Source organism: Gossypium hirsutum, chromosome A09 (genome assembly GCF_007990345.1).
Source record: "Gossypium hirsutum isolate 1008001.06 chromosome A09, Gossypium_hirsutum_v2.1, whole genome shotgun sequence".
NCBI classification, from domain to species: Eukaryota; Viridiplantae; Streptophyta; class Magnoliopsida; order Malvales; family Malvaceae; genus Gossypium; species Gossypium hirsutum.
In genome coordinates, this window is record NC_053432.1 from 6,687,347 (window position 1) to 6,708,513 (window position 21,167).

The 21,167-nt window shown below is 31.3% G+C and overlaps 1 protein-coding gene and 1 long non-coding RNA gene across 2 annotated transcripts; both read left to right on the forward strand.

The window, feature by feature from the left end:
- The first annotated feature begins 4,589 nt into the window (after window positions 1-4,589).
- On the forward strand, window positions 4,590-11,409 carry LOC107892783 (polygalacturonase ADPG1). Its single transcript, XM_041077476.1, has 6 exons — window positions 4,590-4,772; window positions 4,903-5,040; window positions 5,160-5,330; window positions 10,809-10,832; window positions 10,976-11,183; window positions 11,275-11,409. Exons 1-6 carry the CDS (start codon window positions 4,602-4,604, stop codon window positions 11,394-11,396), a joined length of 834 nt encoding a protein of 277 aa, XP_040933410.1. The 5' UTR covers window positions 4,590-4,601; the 3' UTR covers window positions 11,397-11,409.
- Window positions 11,410-14,675: 3,266 nt separating this feature from the next.
- Window positions 14,676-15,667, forward strand: LOC107892358 (uncharacterized). Its single transcript, XR_001682596.2, has 2 exons — window positions 14,676-14,844; window positions 15,203-15,667. It is a non-coding gene; the product is annotated as an uncharacterized lncRNA (long non-coding RNA).
- Window positions 15,668-21,167: the final 5,500 nt, after the last annotated feature.

Below are 21,167 nucleotides of genomic sequence, written 5' to 3' on the forward strand. Positions count from 1 at the left end.
TCTTTCTGTATTACGATTCGGTCATGTAATAACACTTAGTATTAGTTAAATGTTAGATAATTAATGAGCCAATATTTGCATCCATTTTGCTTTGCATGCAAAAACCATTGAGGACAATATATAAAGGGTATTAATGTAATTAATGAATATCTTTATTAAACCAATTTGTGCAAAAGATACAAGTATAAAATACTTTAATGCATTTTTTTTAAAAAATATATTAATAACTATTATATAACTAATAAATGAAACAATCTTAATTTTAACTACTATATATTTTTTGCATACATTAGTGATCAACAATATAACTTATGAAAATATCAATAAGACATCACATAAAAAAATAACAGTGCAGTTTTCATGCAATGAGTCTAGTCTTTGCAAAAACATTACCATGAAAAACATCAACTTGAAAAATGAAAAGCAAAATGACAAAAACTTCATCGCACTGTCTCAATGCTCATGGCTTGAGAAATGGAAGAGTACATCCAAATGTACATTGTTTGGAGAGACATGTATATGAGTAGATTACATGTTTGATTGATTACCATTGGACAAAACTAAGAGAGCTGATTGTTTTTCATTGGAACTATATATATTCACATATCATCTCCATCACCAATTTTTTTTTTTAGCTCAGAGGACCCAACAATGGGATGAAATGCAAATATGATTTTCTTTTAATCTATTATGGCTGAAAAAAGAAAGAAAAAACTTGCGTTTTCTAAGCACAGGTTTTAACAAAAAAAATGTAGAAAGAAATTTGGAAATGCAGTGTATCGATCCCCATACCTCTCGCATGCTAAGCAAGCCCTCTACCATCTGAGCTACATCCCCATGCCCTTGAAGCAAAATTATAATTTCACAAGTTATAAAATTAACATGGAAATATGCAGCCCAGTCACAAGTTTATAAAAATCACATATAGTTTGTCAAAGTATAATGGGACTACCTAATCTTAATTTTTATATGCAAATCCATGAGCTTTGTTCACAAATTTGTCAATTTATTTGTAATTTTATTTATAGTTATAATTTAAAATTTTAAAAGATACATATTTAAACTTGATTTTATTAAAGTTCAAAAAATAAAAATAAAAATTGATCCCCTACCTATCATATGTATTACTAGTTTATAATGTCTAATGTGGTACACATGATTTTTTGCGTTTATTTTTTTTATTATTTTTTTAAAATAATATAATTTATGTACTATAATTAGTTTGTCGTGTTATTTGACCCTTTGAACATAATTAAAAAATACTAAAATATTTAACAATTCAAATATTATAATAAAAAATTAAATAAATAATTATAATAATTTTTTCATATTCAAAATAAATATAATTTTACTTCAATTAATTATATTAAGTAAATTTTCATGAAATAACAACTAATAATATAATTAACATATATAAATTATTTGATTATTCAGAAATAGTGCTAATAAAAAAATTATAATTGTTATTAAAGCATTTTTACAAACTATAAGAGTTTGAAAGATTGTAAAAACCCTTCACTATTCAAAAATTTTCTTTTCTTAATATAGTTAATAAATTGGTCATAAAATAGCTCATACATAATATAATTAATATAAATATAATATATTAGATTAGATTAAATAAACTTATTATTATTAAAAAATTGATTTTAACATTATTAATTACTATCATATATAAAATAAAATCATATTTTTGTATAAAAATTATATTTATTAATTAAAATACTTGGATTTTTTTATTATTTTTAATTTATCCAATTATATTCAATTATATTATGTTATTTTTTAAAGTAGGATTTTAAAAGATATAACTAAATTAATTAATTTCAAATTAATACACTATTCTATTAATTAATATTAATGTTATTATTGTTCTAATATCAATTTAGTAATATAATTCACAATAAAGGGTATTATTGTTAGTATAAAAGTTTATCGAGATTCGTGCTTTTATATATATTATAGATTATAGACAATTATAAATCATATTTTATTATGGATGCTCATAACTTCTAAAGAAATAACCACCAATGAAGTAATCTTTTTAATATAGAAATTCTATCACATACGTATACTTATGGAAACCACGTATTTAGAATGTATATATGCATTTAAGAATAACATATATTAAATAATGAAACGTAATATTTGAAACTAATAATAACGCAAATGCATTATGTACAAAAAAAAAGGTTAAATGGTGAGTAAAAGGAAATTTAAATAGGTAAATATATCAAATTAGGAATATTAAATGCACTTCAATTGTTTATTATGATATTGTCATTTTTCTTGAGTTGGTATTGAGATGGTATTGTCATTTTTATTAAGAATATTAATCCATAATCAAATCTACGATTAATTCAATTTGGGTCCTATTCGATGTATTATCAATCCAAACAATGACATCCATATCTCTATCTTTTAAGAGTAAACCACTCTGATACTCAAGACAATATATCTTCTAATTTGGACTTGATAGATGTCATATAGTACTTTAACTGATTTACTTAATTTCGATTTGTCAGACTATGAATCTTTTAGATTACCTACTAATACAAGTTGTATTCTCACGTTACGGTCTGATTATGTAACGCAACTTAGTATTAATTAAACATTAAGTAATCAATGAGCAAATATTTACTTACATTTTACTTTGTGTGAAAAATTATTTAAAATAAATATAAACAATATTAATGTAAATAATGAATTTTTATTTAAATCAACCTATTAAAAAAATTGTAAGTATAAATGACGAATGAACTACACTTATAACACTACATCCTAATATAATATTGTTCCAAATTTTTTGTTTCCTAAAGAAAATGAAGTTTAGGCTTAGGTTGGTTTAGAGTTAAAATAGATCAGGTATAGTATGGGTTGAGCTAGGTTAGTGATAAACTGGTATACAATTTTATTTATTTATTTATTTATTTATTTTTCTTTTCATCTCAAGTTTCTTTTATATGTTTGTGGGTTTTGAGCTTCATGATTTTGATTAAAGTTTTCATAATCTAACTAGTTAAAGTACATAATTTTTGGTTTGATTGGTTGGTTCAATTCGATCGAATAATTTAATAAAAAAATGTATAAAAATAAGAAATATTTAAAAGTTAGAGGAAATTCGTTCAACATATATATATTTTTTAGCTCACTTCAACCATATCAATTTTTGAATTAATCGGTTCAACCCCATCTTCAAACCAGTATCTTGGTCGATTCTTAATTTGATTAGTTAGTCCAATTTAATTTTGAAAACTCTAGTTTTGACCTATGAAAAAACTTTTTTTTATTCCATTAGGTGAAACAAGTAGAAAATAAAATTTGAAAAAAATAATAATCGCTAGCTTCTTTACCTCAAGAGGCAAATTTCAAGTCTTGCTAGTCATGCAGACATTATAAAAGAAGTAAAAAAAGGGAAAAAAAATAAAAAATAAATAAAGAGAGAAGTAATGTAAAAGAAAAAAAAGGAGAAGAAGAATTTAAAAAATGTTTTTAAAATTTTATATTGACGTGGTGGTCTATTATTAACTAGAACTTTTTTAATTGATAAATAATTTGATGTAAAATGGATAACAGATGAATAGTTTAAGTATCACTTATGGTTTTAAAAAAACATTTAGATGTCAAAATAGAAAAAGGGTATAATTTAAATACTAATTTGTTAGTTAAATTTTTTTTAAGGTTTGACTACTGGAGATGCAAATTTGATAAATTCATGTATTAAAAAAATAACTTAAAAAATAGCGTATAAATAAAATAAAGTAAAAACAGGTTAAAGTTTTCTCCAAATGTATTTCTTTTTAGGGTAAATTGTAAAAATAGTTATCCAATTATTAGCGTGTTTCTATTTTGATTATTTAGGTTCAAAATTGTTTATTTTAGTCATTAACATTTTTGAATTTAATATTTTGGTCATTCCTACGTGAAATCACTAATTCTGACTTTTTTTATTGGCATAATAATAAATTTAATTCTCCAATATTTATAGATTCTATCAATTTAATCCTAATTTTAAAAAATTCACAAAATTTATCCTTCAACTTTACATATTTTGTCAATTTAGTTTTACTTCTTAAAAAACTCAAAATTAAAAATTAAAAATAGACACACTAAAAAATTTCATCCGTCAAAGGCTACCATTAATGATTTAACAGAGAAATGACCAAAATATTAAATATTGATAATGATAATGACTAAAACAAAAAATTTAAAATTTGAATGATCAAAAACAATACACACTAATAATTAGGTGACTATTTTTATAATTTATTTATTTTTAATTAGTAAATAGTAGGCTTTAACGATGGGCCTGAATTCATCATTTAAACTAATTTAATTTCTTAATAAATTGTGTTATTATATTTCATCCACTATGCTTCCAACTCATGATTCCTACTTTTACTACACTTCTTCGATTACATATTTATATAGCTATTCTAATTATAATAGGAAAGGGAACGCAAACTCACGTCAATATTAACACAAAAACCAACTCCTTTTCATTGTTGGATTATGAAAACAATTTACTATATATGTATGCATGCATGCATGTATGTATCTTCCATTCCACATACGCATCAAATTAAGAAATCATCAATACTATGGCTACTTTGAAAATCTTCTTCTTTGTCCTTTTGATCCAATGCACTATATTCACTGGCTCTTCTCGTCAGTTGAAGAAGAGCAACATAAATATTGATAGCTATGGTGACAATACAGTCAATGTCATTAGCTTTGGAGCTATTGGAGATGGAAAGAAGGATGATTCTAAGGTTTTCTTTTCCTTTTTTTTTTCCTTTTAATTTTATCTGCTGTGTGTGGTGCTAATTTTAAGGACTGGTGTTGTATGCCTACTGGTAATAAATGCAATGTCGTGTATAATATAATATGTACGTATTGTAGGGGTTTAAGCGTGCATGGGATGCTTGCGATTCATCAACTCCGTCACCAACCTTTCTTGTACCTCAAGGGAAGACGTTTCTGCTGCAACCTTTAACTTTCAACCGCAAACATTGCAACTCTAATAACATTACTTTCCAGGTCTCTACTTCCATTGTAAATTCAGTTATATATATTTAGCAATAGTACCAGTAGTGTATAAAACTAAGGATATATAATATTGTATTAATTAGAAACTTTGCATATAAATTGGGGTGCAGATTGATGGGAGAATCATAGCCCCAACCAAACCTTCTACATGGGAATGCAATACAAATTGTCACCATTGGATTGGCTTGATGAATTTCGATGGTCTCCACATTCAAGGATCTGGTACCATCAATGGCCAGGGAGATAATTGGTGGAAACTTTCTTGCAAAGATAACCAAAAGGTAATTGTTTATATTGTAGTATAAGCACATAAGATTTTACATTATGGTAAAACTTTCTTGTTGGGTTTTACTGATATATACATGTGTTGATAAGTTAAATTAAAAAGGGGTTGAAAAGTCAAAAATGGTGGGAGGTGCAATTGGCACCGAAAGAAAAAAAATAATTGGCAAGTTGTTTAAAGTTGAAAGGGATAATTGCAATTTTGGTCCCTAATTTTTTAGGTCATTTGCAAGTTAGTCCCTGAACTTCAACTATAAATAGGCCTAACCATTTCTCATTTCAACCATCCCAACCAATCTTTCTCTCTTAGTTTTCTCTCTTCTCCCATTTGAGAATTCTTAAGGAATTCTATTTGTTTGTAATACTTTGGAGATAGTAAAGTTATCATCTGGTGTTAGTGCCCGAGGACGTAGGTATAATTTACCGAACCTCGTTAAATCTCTTGTGTTCTTTCTTGTCCTATTTTTCTTTCAATATTTGAGGGTATAATAGTAGTATTTAATTGTGCTATTAAATTACTATAGAAGGGATATTCTGTCTAAGGAAAGACTTGGTATTTAAGAGATCCATGTGATCCACCTCTCTTCCCTGGGAATTGAACTTTGTGTGATTTTTTAGTACAATAATTTACACGCTTCCGACCCTATTGGAACAACAAGTGGTATCAAGAGCCGAAGGTTAATCGTAATATGCTCTGTGGTTGCAGTTTAAACTGATCTTCCACATCAGAAAAGATTTCCTTAGGTATATTGAAAGATTATGGAGAAAACGGTCGGTGTAGGAGCTTCAACATCGTCCATGTGGACAAGACCGACAATTGCAAATGCAAGATTGGCCGTGGAGATCTTTGATGGCACGGGCCATTTTGGTATGTGGCAAAGTGAGGTTCTAGATGCCCTTTTTCAGCAGGGTCTAGACATTGCCATTGATGAAGAGAAACCAGATGATGTACAGGAGAAAGATTGGAAGGCGATCAATCGGTTGGCATGTGGCACAATTCGATCATGCCTTTCTCGAGAGCAGAGGTACGCTTTTTCAAAGGAGACTTCTGCAAATAAGTTGTGGGTGGCACTTGAAGAAAAATTTTTGAAGAAAAACAGTCAAAATAAGCTCCACTTGAAGAAAAGACTGTTTCGCTTCACATACGTCCCAAGTACCACAATGAATGATCACATCACCAAATTTAATCAGTTAGTCACTGATTTGCTGAATATGGATGAGACATTCAAAGATGAAGATTTGGCTTTGATGCTGTTGGGGTCACTTCCTGAGGAGTTTGAGTTCCTAGAAACTACTCTACTTCATGGCAGGAGTGATATATCTCTGAGCGAAGTCTGTGCGGCCTTATACAATTATGAACAGGGAAAGAAGGACAAACAGAAAAACTCAATCAGAGATACAGAAGCTTTAGTAGTCCGAGGTCGTTCATACACTCGGAAGAAAACTCAAAAGGGGAGATTAAAGTCAAAGTCCAGACTCGGGAAAGATGAATGTGCTTTTTGTCATGAGAAAGGCCACTGGAAGAAAAATTGTCCAAAGCTGAAGAATAAGGGAAAAGCTGCTGTAGATGCTTGTGTTGCTAAGCATGATACTAGTGACTCTGAACTATCACTGGTTGCATCATCATCGTCGTTCCATTCAGATAAGTGAATATTGGATTCGGGTTGTACCTATCATATGTCCCCTAACCGGGAGTGGTTCTCTGATTTAGTAGAACTAAATGGAGGAGTTGTTTATATGGGCAATGACAATGCTTGTAAAACTGTTGAGATAGGTTCAATCCAATTAAAGAATCAAGATGGATCAACCAGAGTTCTGACTGATGTTCGGTACGTGCCCAGTTTGAAGAAAAATCTCATCTCATTGGGAGCCTTGGAATCCAATGGTTCAGTTGTTACTATGAGAGATGGGATTTTGAAAGTGACATCTGGCGCACTTGTGATATTGAAGGGCATCAGGAAAAATAACTTGTATTACTACCAAGGTAGTACAGTTATTGGAGCAGTCGCTGCAGCTTCCGGTAACAAAGACTTGGACTCAATGCAGTTGTGGCATATGAAGTTGGGACATGCCAGCGAAAAATCCTTGCAAATTCTGGCAAAGCAAGGATTGTTGAAAGGTGCAAAGGCTTGCAAATTAAAATTTTGTGAGCACTGTGTTCTAGGAAAGCAAAAGAGAGTGAAATTCGGCACTGCTATCCATAATACAAAAGGTATTTTGGAATATATTCACTCAGATGTGTGGGGGCCTTCCAAAACACCTTCGTTGGGAGGAAAACACTACTTTGTTACTTTTGTTGATGACTTTTCCAGAAGAGTTTGGGTGTATACCATGAGAACTAAGGATGAAGTGCTTAGAGTTTTTCTTAAATGGAAAACTATGATCGAAAACCAGACTGCCAAGAAAATCAAGCGGCTTAGGACGGACAATGGAGGGGAATATAAAAGTGATCCGTTCTTCGATGTGTGCCAAGAGTATGGTATTGTTCGACACTTCACAGTTAGGGATACACCACAACAGAATGGAGTGGCAGAGCGTATGAATCGAACATTGCTGGAGAAAGTTCGATGTATGTTGTCCAATGCTGGGTTGGGCAAGCAATTTTAGGCTGAGGCTGTGACATACGCTGGCCATCTTGTTAATCGTTTGCCATCATCTGCATTAGAAAGAAAAACTCCTATGGAGGTATGGTCTGGAAAACCGGCTACAGATTATGATTCCTTACATGTGTTTGGATCCACTGCATATTACCATGTGAAGGAGTCAAAGTTAGATCCGAGGGCAAAGAAAGCTCTCTTTATGGGAATCACTTCTGGAGTGAAGGGATTTCGTCTTTGGTGCTTAAGCACAAAGAAAATGATCTGTAGCAGAGATGTTACCTTTGATGAATCTGCCACATTGAAAAAGGTAGCAGATAAAGATATTCAGATGAGCAATACTCCACAGCAGGTGGAGTGTACTCCAAAACAGGTGGAGTTTGAGCAGATGGGGATTTGCCCAGTTAATAAGTCTAATTCTCCAGCCACAATGGAGGAATTAGAGGTTGAAGAGGTTCTAACCCAAGAACCACTAAGTACACCAGAACCAGTTGCAGTTACAAGGCCACGGAGAGAAATTCGTAAACCTGCTCGATTTACTGATATGGTGGCCTACGCCCTTCCCGTTGTTGATGATATTCCTATCACTTATCAAGAAGCAATGCAAAGCTTAGAAAGTGATAAATGGAAAAGCGCCATGGATGAAGAAATACAGTCTCTCCGGAAGAACAATACTTGGGAGTTGGCGCAATTACCGAAAGGTAAAAGGGCAATCGGATGCAAGTGGGTATTCGCAAAGAAAGATGGATCTCCTAGCAAGAAGGATATTCGCTACAAGGCAAGATTGGTAGCTAAAGGCTACGCTCAGAAGGAGGGAATTGACTACAATGATGTAGTTTCCCCTGTTGTGAAGCATTCCTCCATTAGAATTTTGTTGGCCTTGGTAGCACAGTTGAATTTGGAGCTAGCTCAACTTGATGTTAAGACGGCTTTCTTGCATGGTGAGTTAGAAGAGGAAATCTATATGACTCAGCCAGAAGGATACACAGATGCTGGTGGTAGAAATTGGGTTTGTAAGCTTAACAAATCGCTATATGGATTGAAGCAATCCCCGAGGCAGTGGTACAAGCGATTTGATAGCTTTATGAGAAGGCAGAAGTACACAAGAAGCAAATATGACAATTGTGTGTATTTGCAGAAGCTGCATGACGGATCTTTCATTTATCTACTCTTGTATGTTGATGATATGTTAATCGCTTCGAAGAGCCAAAATGAGATAGATAAGCTGAAGGCTCAGTTGAATCAAGAGTTCGAGATGAAAGATCTAGGTGAGGCCAAGAAGATTCTCGGCATGGAGATAAGTAGAGATAGACAGAGAGGCAAGCTTTGTTTGAATCAGAAGCAATATCTGAAAAATGTATTACAATGTTTTGGTGTAAATGAAAACACAAAACATGTAAGTACCCCACTTGCTTCTCATTTGAAACTTAGTGCTCAATTATCTCCGAAAACTGAAGAAGAAAGAGAATATATGGCGAAAGTCCCATATGCTAATGCAGTTGGGAGTTTGATGTATGCGATGGTGTGTACGAGGCCTGACATTTCACAAGCTGTTGGAGTTGTGAGCAGGTATATGCATGATCCTGGAAAAGGACATTGGCAAGCTGTGAAATGGATTCTACGGTATCTTCGAAAAACCGTAGATGTTGGTTTAATTTTTGAACAGGATGAAGCACTTGGTCAGTTTGTAGTTGGATATGTTGATTCTGACTTTGCTGGTGATTTAGATAAACGTCGTTCAACTACGGGGTATCTGTTTACTCTTGCGAAAGCCCCAGTGAGTTGGAAGTCTACCTTACAGTCTACAGTAGCTGTGTCTACTACAGAGGCAGAATATATGGCAGTTACAGAAGCTGTTAAGGAGGCTATTTGGCTTAATGGATTATTGAAAGATTTGGGAGTTGTTCAAAGTCACATTAGTCTATATTGTGACAGTCAAAGCGCTATTCATTTAGCGAAAAATCAAGTCTATCATTCAAGAACCAAGCATATCGACGTAAGATATCACTTTGTGCGGGAAGTCTTTGAAAAAGGAAAAATTCTACTTGAGAAGATTCCGACAACAGATAATCCCGCAGATATGATGACCAAGGTGGTAACAACAATCAAGTTTAATCATTGTTTGAACTTGATTAACATCCTGAGAATTTGAGCACCTTTAGGTGTATGACGCTTGAGAGCGCATTTGGAGGCACTACAAAAGATAGCTTTATCGAATTTGGGGAGTTGAAGGAAGTGTGTGAAGATGTGATTATCCTAATCAAATCTTCAAGGTGGAGATTGTTGATAAGTTAAATTAAAAAGGGGTTGAAAAGTCAAAAATGGTGGGAGGTGCAATTGGCACCGAAAGAAAAAAAATAATTGGCAAGTTGTTTAAAGTTGAAAGGGATAATTGCAATTTTGGTCCCTAATTTTTTAGGCCATTTGCAAGTTAGTCCCTGAACTTCAACTATAAATAGGCCTAACCATTTCTCATTTCAACCATCCCAACCAATCTTTCTCTCTTAGTTTTCTCTCTTCTCCCATTTGAGAATTCTTAAGGAATTCTATTTGTTTGTAATACTTTGGAGATAGTAAAGTTATCATCTGGTGTTAGTGCCCGAGGACGTAGGTATAATTTACCGAACCTCGTTAAATCTCTTTTGTTCTTTCTTGTCCTATTTTTCTTTCAATATTTGAGGGTATAATAGTAGTATTTAATTGTGCTATTAAATTACTATAGAAGGGATATTCTGTCTAAGGAAAGACTTGGTATTTAAGAGATCCATGTGATCCACCTCTCTTCCCTAGGAATTGAACTTTGTGTGATTTTTTAGTACAATAATTTACACGCTTCCGACCCTATTGGAACAACAACATGTCCATTGCTCTTTGTAACAGTCGTGCCAACTTCGGAAACCAACGGTATGTGTTCGAATTTCAAGTTTTTCAGTTTCTAAAGATATGTTTTACAAAGATATACTAAGTATTTAGGTATGGAAGAATAAACATTGACATAAATTGTGTATACTCTAATTGTATGAGAATTATGTGGCTTTTGGTTTTAGGGTTTTATGATAGGACACTCCAAGAATGTAGATATCAAAGGTTTAACCTTTGAAGACAGTCCCAAAATGCACATTGCATTTGAAGACTCTACTTCGATTCATGCCACTCAACTTACAATCAAAGCTCCTGGAAACAGCCCCAACACTGATGGCATTCACATCCAACGTTCCACCAATGTCTCTATCCACAATACAACCATTCAAACCGGTTTCTTTCTTTCTTTGCTGATTTCATTTCATTATACTTTCCATATATATGTTTGTTTTAATATTTTATATATATTTATTCATTAATTCAGGTGATGATTGTATATCAATTGGAGACGGCTCTAAATATATCAATATTACTAACATCGAATGTGGTCCGGGTCATGGAATAAGGTATACTCTTTTACAATCATCTTCCTTTCTTGTTTTATGATATTAACTTCCTGTGTTAATATTAATTGCCACATAAAGCATTGGGAGCCTTGGAATTATAGGGAAAACTGAGGAAGTTGAATTTGTTCATGTAAGAAATGTTTCTTTCCATGGAACAACTAATGGAGTTAGAATCAAAACTTGGCAGTTATATATAATGCATTTCTTTAAAAAAATATATATTAATAACTATTATATAATTGATAATTAGCATTGTTGTGTGTTTAGGGAGGACATGGTCATGCAAGGAACATTAGATTTGAAGATATAACTTCTCATGCTTCAACTCGACCTATTGTTACCAATCAATATTATTGCCCTCATAAACAATGCAAGAACCAAGTAAGTCGTTAGTTTAATTTATTGATATGGAACTCAACTTGTAGGACAACGTGACTTCTTATTCCCTTATAGGATTGTTAATGGTTTTTCGTCCATATTTAAAAATGAAGTAGTCTTAATGTTAACTACTATATATATTTTACAGACATCAGCTGTAAAGATTAACAATATAGCTTATGAAAACATCAATGGCACATCACATAAAGAAACAGTAGTGCAACTTTCTTGCAATGAATCCAGACCTTGTAGAAACATTACTGTCGAAACCATTTTTTTGAAAAAACAGGGATCGACTTTGGTTTTGAAAATGGAAACGAAAATTGAGAGTCGCCACCAATCTTTTTTGTTTAGGTGTGATCAGATCACCAAGAAGTTTGGTCATTTTAATAAAACATTTTAATTTACTAAAACGACATTTTTGGTCTACGAAACTTGAGAGAACGGGCTCAAAAATCGATTACGTGCAAGAAAGGGTTAGCACCCTCGTCACGCCCAAAATTGGTAACTAATCGATTAATTAACATCTTAATATCGAAAGTTGAAAAGATTTTAAAATAAACTTTAAAATGCGACCCCTTTTTATGAATGTTTGAGTAACTCGAAGTGGATATTAAAATTCTTTTGTTTCAAGGAGATAAAATATCACATCCAGCACGTAGGACACGGCATTTCAAACCTTCGATATCAAAATCATCTCATGATCTCCAAAACTCACGCATTGAAATTTTTAAAAGGATATTCGGTTATTCGGTCAAAAGATAAATTGAAACCCAACAGTGAGGCACGATTTCTCTAAATTTCGAAACACGAAACATTTCCGAATACGGAATATTGCTTTTATTAGAGAATTTTCTTTTTATGAAATAATAGCAAATATGAAATTTAAAACGATGTGTATTTATTTTGTTCGGAATAAAATAAAATGATAATTTGCGAATAAGATTATAATGTCAATAAATAACAAGAATGTGAATATACTAAAAACAGTTCACAATAATCACATAATTCTTACTTCTTAACTATTTGATATGAATGACCAAATAAGAAAATAACTAACATAAGATAATGACACAAAAATAATAATAATAATGATAACAATGATGAAATCTAAATTAATAAATGATTAAAATAAATAAACACAAAAGCAAAAGAAAAGAAAATAAGAAGCAATTGTAAAAATATGATGAAGAAAATAATACATGGAACAAATTAAGGTAGTCAACATGAAAATGACTTAAAACAACAATATATGAAATAATAAAAACATATAACATACAAAACAATATGGAACTAGGAACCAATATGATACAAAACAATTTAGAAATTATATGAAAAATTAAAAATGAATAACACATGCTTGAACTTGAAATAATATTCATGTATACACGAATGATTATTAAAATAAATGTTATGAGAGAGGGGGTTTGGATCAAACAATATACAAAATATTTTAAAGAACAAAATATGTCTATTTCAAGTTAATGATATATACAATGTAAAACTCAATATAAATAATATATGAAAGAGATAATAATATATGGAAGAGTTTTAAATAATAAAAGTATATAAAAAAATTTCTTTTAAGAAGTAAACTATATACATAATGGATTTGAAAGGAAATATATATGTATAAATTGGTTTAAAAGAGAAAAAAGAAAAAAAAAGATGTATATATAAGATAACATGAAATTAATAATATATATAATAAGGCAATTTTAACACAAACTATATATATATGTCTATAAGATAAGGAATATATAAAAATATTTTAAAGTAAGTAATATACAGAGAGTTCAAAATAAATGATAATAAAAGGAATTTAAAATGATTAATGCATAAAATGGTATAACCAAACAACATATACGAAAATTAAAATATATATTATGTATAAAATAATTTATAATAAAAGATATGTAAAAACCTCAAAATAGTAATATGTATAGTCGTTTAAAATAAACAATATATGATAAATTTAAAATAATAAATGAAATGATTCAGAATAAAAGATTCCAACACAAATAAAATATATAACAATTTGAAGTAAATAATTTATAAAGTAATGTAAAGTAAATAATATAAAATAATTCGAAAAAAATAATACAAAATAGATCAAAATAAAGTAATTTAAAACAAACGCTATATGAAAATAGACTTTAAAAAAGGGGAATAATAAAACTGTTCCAAATAAATATTATGAAAGATTTATAATAAAAGAAATAAATAAGTTTAACAATGAATAACATATGAAAAAAAACCTAAAGTAATAAAATAAACAAGTTTAATACAAATAATATATGAGATATTAAAAAAATAAAATAAATAAGCTTAATACAAATAATATATGTAAAACATTTAAAACTTGTAACGATTCACAATTCATAAAACGTAAAAGGATTACAATAACTAATAATAATATGGTTTAGCATAAATAATGTAAGATTAATAAACTTAAGATGAAAAACAGCAAAACAGTTCCTAGAAAGTTGAAATAACAAATAAATAAATAGACAAATTAGATAGATTAGGACTAGGCTGAAATTGAATTAAAAATGAAGGTGCAAAATTGTAAATAACGAAAAAATAGCCATCAAGGACCGAATTGCAACGCGCATAAAGAACGAGGGACTGATTGGGAAAATATTCCCAGCCCTCTATGCACAGCGTTTCAAAGGACTTGAATGTGATCAAAAAAATCATGCGGGCAAATTTATAAAAATGAGTAAAATGAATGAAAGGGCCAAATTGTGACGCGCGCAGAGGTGGAGGGACCTCGCCCATAAATATCCCAATAATAGGAAACGCGCGGATCCCTGCTTGGGTACAGGTCGAGTCGCAGGTCTAGCGCCTAAATGGTGCCGTTTAGAATCCAAAACCTAAGCACAAAAACGGTGCCGTTTCATATACAGTATAAATCTATTTTTTTTTTAAACTGCATTTGGCCCTTGATTGTTTTTAAAACAGTAGAACACTCCCTTTTTGCTCTTCTAGGGTTTTGACCCTAAGCAAAACATGTCGTCGCCGGACCACCACCATATCCGGTGGCCGGTAACGCGCGAAAGGCTCTCGTTTTAGACGAAAAACCCGATCGACGAAGGCAAAACCCCGAGGTAAGTACCCCTTTTCTTTCTATTTGTTTCTTTTGAAATAGATTTGAAACCAAAAATAAGGAAAAGGATCGAAAGAAAAAAAAAGAGCCTAGAATCCAAAAAAACAACCTTTTTTATTTTGTTTTTGATTTCTCTGATCTCATGTAATACAACGTTTTTTGCATCTTAAAAAAAAACTCATTTACATTCGGTTTCCCCCTCCCTCTATTGGTTTTCTGCCTGTGGCTTTATAGCCTATCATATACAATATTCTATTTCTTATTACTGCCTTTATTGCTTTTTTCCTGCTTCTATTCTCTTTTTCCTTTTGTTACTGTTCTTTGCTCCCTTTTTTGTCCTCTTCTTTGCTTGTTTGCAGGTGACAATGAAGGCGATGGGACGGGGCCTTGGAGGCGCTGACAATGCACATGGGAGGGTATGAGGAGCGGCGTCTAACCTTTCAGAAACCCTAGGATTTCTGATTAGGTTTAGGTTCTTGGGCCTTTGGGCCCCATAAGTTTGGGCTTGTTTTAGTTTTAGGTTTGGACTTAGTTGTTATTAAGGCCCGGTCAAATTTGGGCATTTACAATTACCATGAAAAACATTAACTTGAGAAATGAGAAGCAAAAAGGCAAAACTTCATCATATTGCCTCAATGCTCACGGCTTGAGAAATGGAAGGGTCCATCCTAATAATGTACCTTGTTTGGACAAACATGATAATTTCTAGACTTTTTAAAAAAAAAAAAATTAGCACATAGGAGATAGTAAATTTAATGAATTTTGTTATGTTAGTTTAAATGTATTTTTAAGGATTATTATATAAAGTAAATACATGTTTAAGATGGATGATCGATTCTCCCCTTTAATGAAAAATATGATACCAGTAATGAGAAATTGAAAATGAATGAGCATTGAACAAAACTAAGAACAATGAACTGATTGTTTTTCATTGAAACTATATATATATATACACATATATATTCACATATCATCAACAATGGAAAGATGGTTTTACCTATTATCGCTGAAGAACGAACTTAAAAAATTTGGGTTTGTAAGCACAGGTTTTAACAGAAAATATTCCACTGGCTAGAGAATAGCAGCGCACTGAACTGAGCTTGTTTGAAGTATTAAAAATACCTTAAGAGAAAACATTAAAATGGAGATGCGGGGTATCGATCCCCGTACCTCTCGCATGCTAAGCAAGCGCTCTACCATCTGAGCTATCCCCTCAACGTTTAAACTCATAATAAAAAACTAAATTGGCCCAAGTTTATAGAAATCGCTTTCCTCTTACCATGTTCTGAACTTTCTTGGCCTGCTTGAATACTCATATTTTTCAAATATCTACAATTAAAATTAGGTAATTTATTAATGAATTAAAAATACTAATAACTAGCGATAAACATTTAATATTTACATGTAATGTTATACAATATTTAAGTTTGTATTGTATTAAAAGTCTATCTAAAAATAAATAAATTTATCATTTGATTGAATCACGAGTGGAATGACAAAAAATTTGTGTTTAAACTTTTAGTTGACATTAATTTTAGATTCTATTGTAGGCGAATTTAGAGGGTGAGCAAGGGTTTGGTCGCTCAAATTGAAAAAATTACTTTTTTGTCTTTCTATAAATGATAAAATTAGAAATTAATATATGGTAAACTTATATTATAGATCTCTCAAAAATAAAATATTTTCTACTTAATTAAGAAATGATGAAATTATAAATTAATACAAGATAAATTTACATTTTGAGCGTACAAAATATTTATAATTTAGTTCCGACTCTCTAAAAAATTTATCACTTCACCCAAATTCCAGCTTTAACCAATCACTACTTCTAAAAGAATAACGGGTAAATTACATCCATAGTTACTCTAAAAATAGGACATTTTAGATTTGTCCTATTTTGATCACTCTAATTTTTTTTCTTAATTTAGTCACTCTAATTAAGATAATTGTCCAAATTAATCACTATCGTTAAAAATTTCATTAATCTACTAACAGGTTATTGACGTAACACATTAACCTATTGAATGACTGACACGTAACATTTATTTTTCACTTTTGACCAAAACTAAAAACCTCTCTATAATTAACCCAAATCACTTTATTTTTATTTTTTGTCCACAACATGATTAAGAGTGGATTTGGATGGACGGTGTGTTTACTTGCGATTAGATACTATAACGATACTGTAATATGAGACAAAAAGTAAGTTAAACGCACTGAATCACACCTAACTGCTCATCCAAACCCACCCTAAACCAAAAAAACTTTTCAATGTTGAATTAAGCATATTAGCCATCCTTCAAAAAAATATTTATCAAATCCTTACCTAACATTTTATCATTATATTACATTTAAAAAATTTAAAAATACGGTTAATTAACTTAATAATTATCTTGAAACATTAAATTCGTTATTGTATTAGAACTCTTATAGTTATAGCCATGGTTGACCAGGGCTTTACTCACCGGCTTTCATGTCATCAAGTCATCAATTTCCTTGATCTCGTTTTTATGATATTAACTTTCTGTATTAATATTTACTTTTAATATTTGATTGTAGGATTGTTGAAGTTTTTTCATTCATATTTAATAATGAAGTAATCTTAATATTAATTACTATATATATATATATTGTAGACATTATCTATGCAACTTTCATGTAGTGAGTCCAATCTGTTAGAACATTTTCAAATATTTATAATGTTCCAATAACTATAAATGAATAGGTGTAATTAATCAAAAGATTATATTGTTTGATTTTTTGAAAAAGAATTATAACTATTTAAATAATTTTATTTGAATAGTTATAATTAAATGAATAATTTTAAAGACATTATTATTCAAAAAGATACCTATTGATGAAAGATGTCTCTATGAAAAGACATGAAAATTCCTATAAATAGGAAAGAGATTTCATTTAGAAATATACCATCAAATTCTAAGATTCTTTCTTTCCTTCCTTCGTTTTTTTAATATTATTAGATTATTCTGTAAAGTATTACTGCAGAAATCCTTTATAGAAATTGAGTTTCTTGTCATACATTGCTCAGTGTGTAGTGGGCTATTCTCGTCAGTGCAAAACGCAAATAGTCATTGGCTTCATTGTATCCTCGAGGTTAATTTGCTTGGAACTCATTTGCACACCGAAGATAGGTGGGGGTAAATATAACCTTAAAGATAGTGGCTTGATACACGCCTTGGAGCTTGTCCTATTTCTTCTTCTGTTCGAGTTCCGTTTGTGTGTTCGAGATTTTCCTCACCGAAGATTTGTACTAACAATTTTAAGGTTATATTTCATGATGACTACCACAACTCATGAAAGTGGAACACTAAGGGAGTTGGCTTCCAATTTTGTCAAACTTGATCGGTTTGATGGTGGCAATTTTCGACGATGGCAGAAAAAGATGCACTTCTTATTATCAACTTTGAAGATTTCTTATGTTTTGGATACTCCAAGACCTGACGAGACTGAAAACGAATTTGTTACTACAACCCGAGAAAGACAAAAATGGGACAATGCTGATTACATGTGCATGGGCCACATATTGAATAGTTTATCTGAAGGTTTGTTCGATACCTACCAAAATGAGGTCACCGTTAAAGAATTATGGGACAAATTGGAGACAAGATACATGACCGAGGATGTTACAAGTAAGAAATTTCTTGTCAGTCGTTTCAATAATTATCAAATGGTTGATGGTCATTCTGTTATGGAATAATTCCGTGATATTGAAAAGATGCTGAATCAATTCAAGCAATATGATATGAAAATGGATGAAATGATTGTTGTATCTTCCATAATAGACAAACTTTCTCCATCTTGGAAAGACTTTAAAAAAAGTCTAAAACATAAGAAAGAGGAAATATCTCTTGAGGCTTTGGTAAATCATCTTCGTATTGAAGAAGAATATCGAAAGCAAGATCAGAATCTAAATTCTGAAAATGCCAAAGTGCATGTTACAGAGGAAGTACAGGCTACTAAACCATTCAAGAGAAAGTTCAAACAGACTAATAGAGCACCTAAGGTTAAAAGAAAAACAAAATTGCTTGATTTGATACATAGTGATTTATGTGACATGCATAATACTCCTACATTAGGTGGAAAGAAATATTTTGCTACTTTTATTGATGATTGTTTTAGATATTGTTATGTATAGTTATTGCATTCAAAAGATGAAGCACTTGATAAATTTAAAGTTTATAAATCTGAATTTAAACTTTAGTGTGAATCATTTATCAAGTGCTTAAGATCAGATAGAGGTGGAGAATACTATAATCCAAGTTATTTTGAATCCACTGGAATTATCCATCAAGTTTCAACCCCTTACACACCACAACAAAATGGTGTAGCTAAAAGGAAAAATAGAGTCTTGACCGAAATGGTAAATTCAATGTTAACTGATCGCGTGATTCGTAACAAGTAATAAATATTTATAATAAAGATCAAACCTAGACTAACTATTATCACGATGAAAAGGCAAGCGCACCTATCGAACAATAGTATAGTAATGGCAAGACCAGGATGTTGTACCCAAGGGAACCAAAAGTACTAGTAATGATTGTCTTTTTATTATCTAGCCTAAGAATAATGGGGTTTTGTTTTAATTAACCAATTATATAAACTAAGAACGCACAGAGAAAAGAATTGGGGAATTGCTTTGGGAAAATCGATTGACTTGAGACAATACCTAAGGAAAAATCCACCTAGACTTTACTTGTTGTTCTGGCTCCGAATCGGACAATTTATTCATTCAACTTGTTCCTTAGAGATCCCTAAGTTATGTTATTATCCCTATTCAAGACTAATAACGTCTAATCCCTAGATTGAATAACAAGGACTTTTCTCTAATTAACACTCTAAGGTTGCATTAACGCGATCTATAGATCCCCCCATTAGGTTTCACCCTAATCCTGCAAAATCTTGTCACCTTATTTCTAGGCGCGCAATCAACTACGCTTAATTATGACAAAAGTACTCTTAGACAGGGTCTATTCCTCCTCTGAATAAGAGCATGTCTTGAATCAGTATCCTGGGATATCAAAACAAGAATTAATAACACATAATTAAGAACAAGTTAAATATTTATCATACGATTCAGAAAATAATAACAAGATTCGTCTTAGGTTTCATTCCCCTTAGGTATTTAGGGGTTTTAGTTCATAACTAAATAAGAAAACATCTCAGAAGAATAAAGAATACAAAACATAAAGAAAACCCAAAACTCCTGAAGGGAAATTGAGGAGAGATCTTCAGTCTTGATGATGAATCCGACTTCTGAGATGGATCAATCGGCTTTCTTGGGGTAATTCCTTACCCCCCTTCTCCGTCTCCCTTTTTCTCCTCCTCTAGGGTGTATTTATAGGCTTTGGAATGCCTAAAAACCCTTAAAATTGGCATTTTCTGAATTGGACTCAACTTGGGCTCAGTAGGGACACGCCCGTGGCACACGCCCGTGGCACACGCCCGTGTTCGATTACTTTAGGCCATGATCAAGCCTGCCAAATTGACACGGCCATGTGGTCTGCCCTTGTGAGAAGCTCTAGGCCTTGTTGATTTCGTACTTTGGCTTATTTTCTCCGGTTTTGGCCCGTTTCTCATTTCTTTTGCTCTACTATGCTCTCCTAAGTATAAAACATGAAATTAAAGCATTAGGAGCATCGAATTCACTACTTCTAATAAGAAATCATCCATAAAATGCATTAAACATGGGGTAAAAATATGTATAACTTATGGTTTATCAAATACCCCCACACTTAAGCATTTGCTTGTCCTCAAGTAAAATCCTCATCTCATAATCAAAATAAATTCTCCTCAACTTATAATTCTTATCGATAATATCTCAAAATAATCCATAGGTAATCATACATTGAGAATTCAACTAAAAGAACATAAAACTTTCAAACATTCCAAGTTGAGTATTTAATCATGCAAACATAGGTGTCTCTCTGCATCTAAGTAATTACCTTTGATTCAGAATATCACAGAGTTTCACATCCTCACTAAAGATTCACTCAAATCACTCGAGGTGTTTAAGGACAATAGATGAAGCACTCAATAGTCAATAATGAAAAGTTATTACCATAGGCTTACATGAAAATCAAATCTCCACCACTATAATTTAAGATGATACATCAATCAAAAGGTCTTTAAAGGGTTGTAGTGCGGCTTGGTTAGGGGGTGTGGTCACAAGCTGAAAGAAAAGGTTAGAATCGAGATTGAATTGAAAAATTGCCTAACTAGAAAAAGAGTTAATCTTCACTTGCGTACAACAGAGTTTCTTTAAGAACAAGTTAAAAAATATAGACTAAATATGAAGAACAAAAC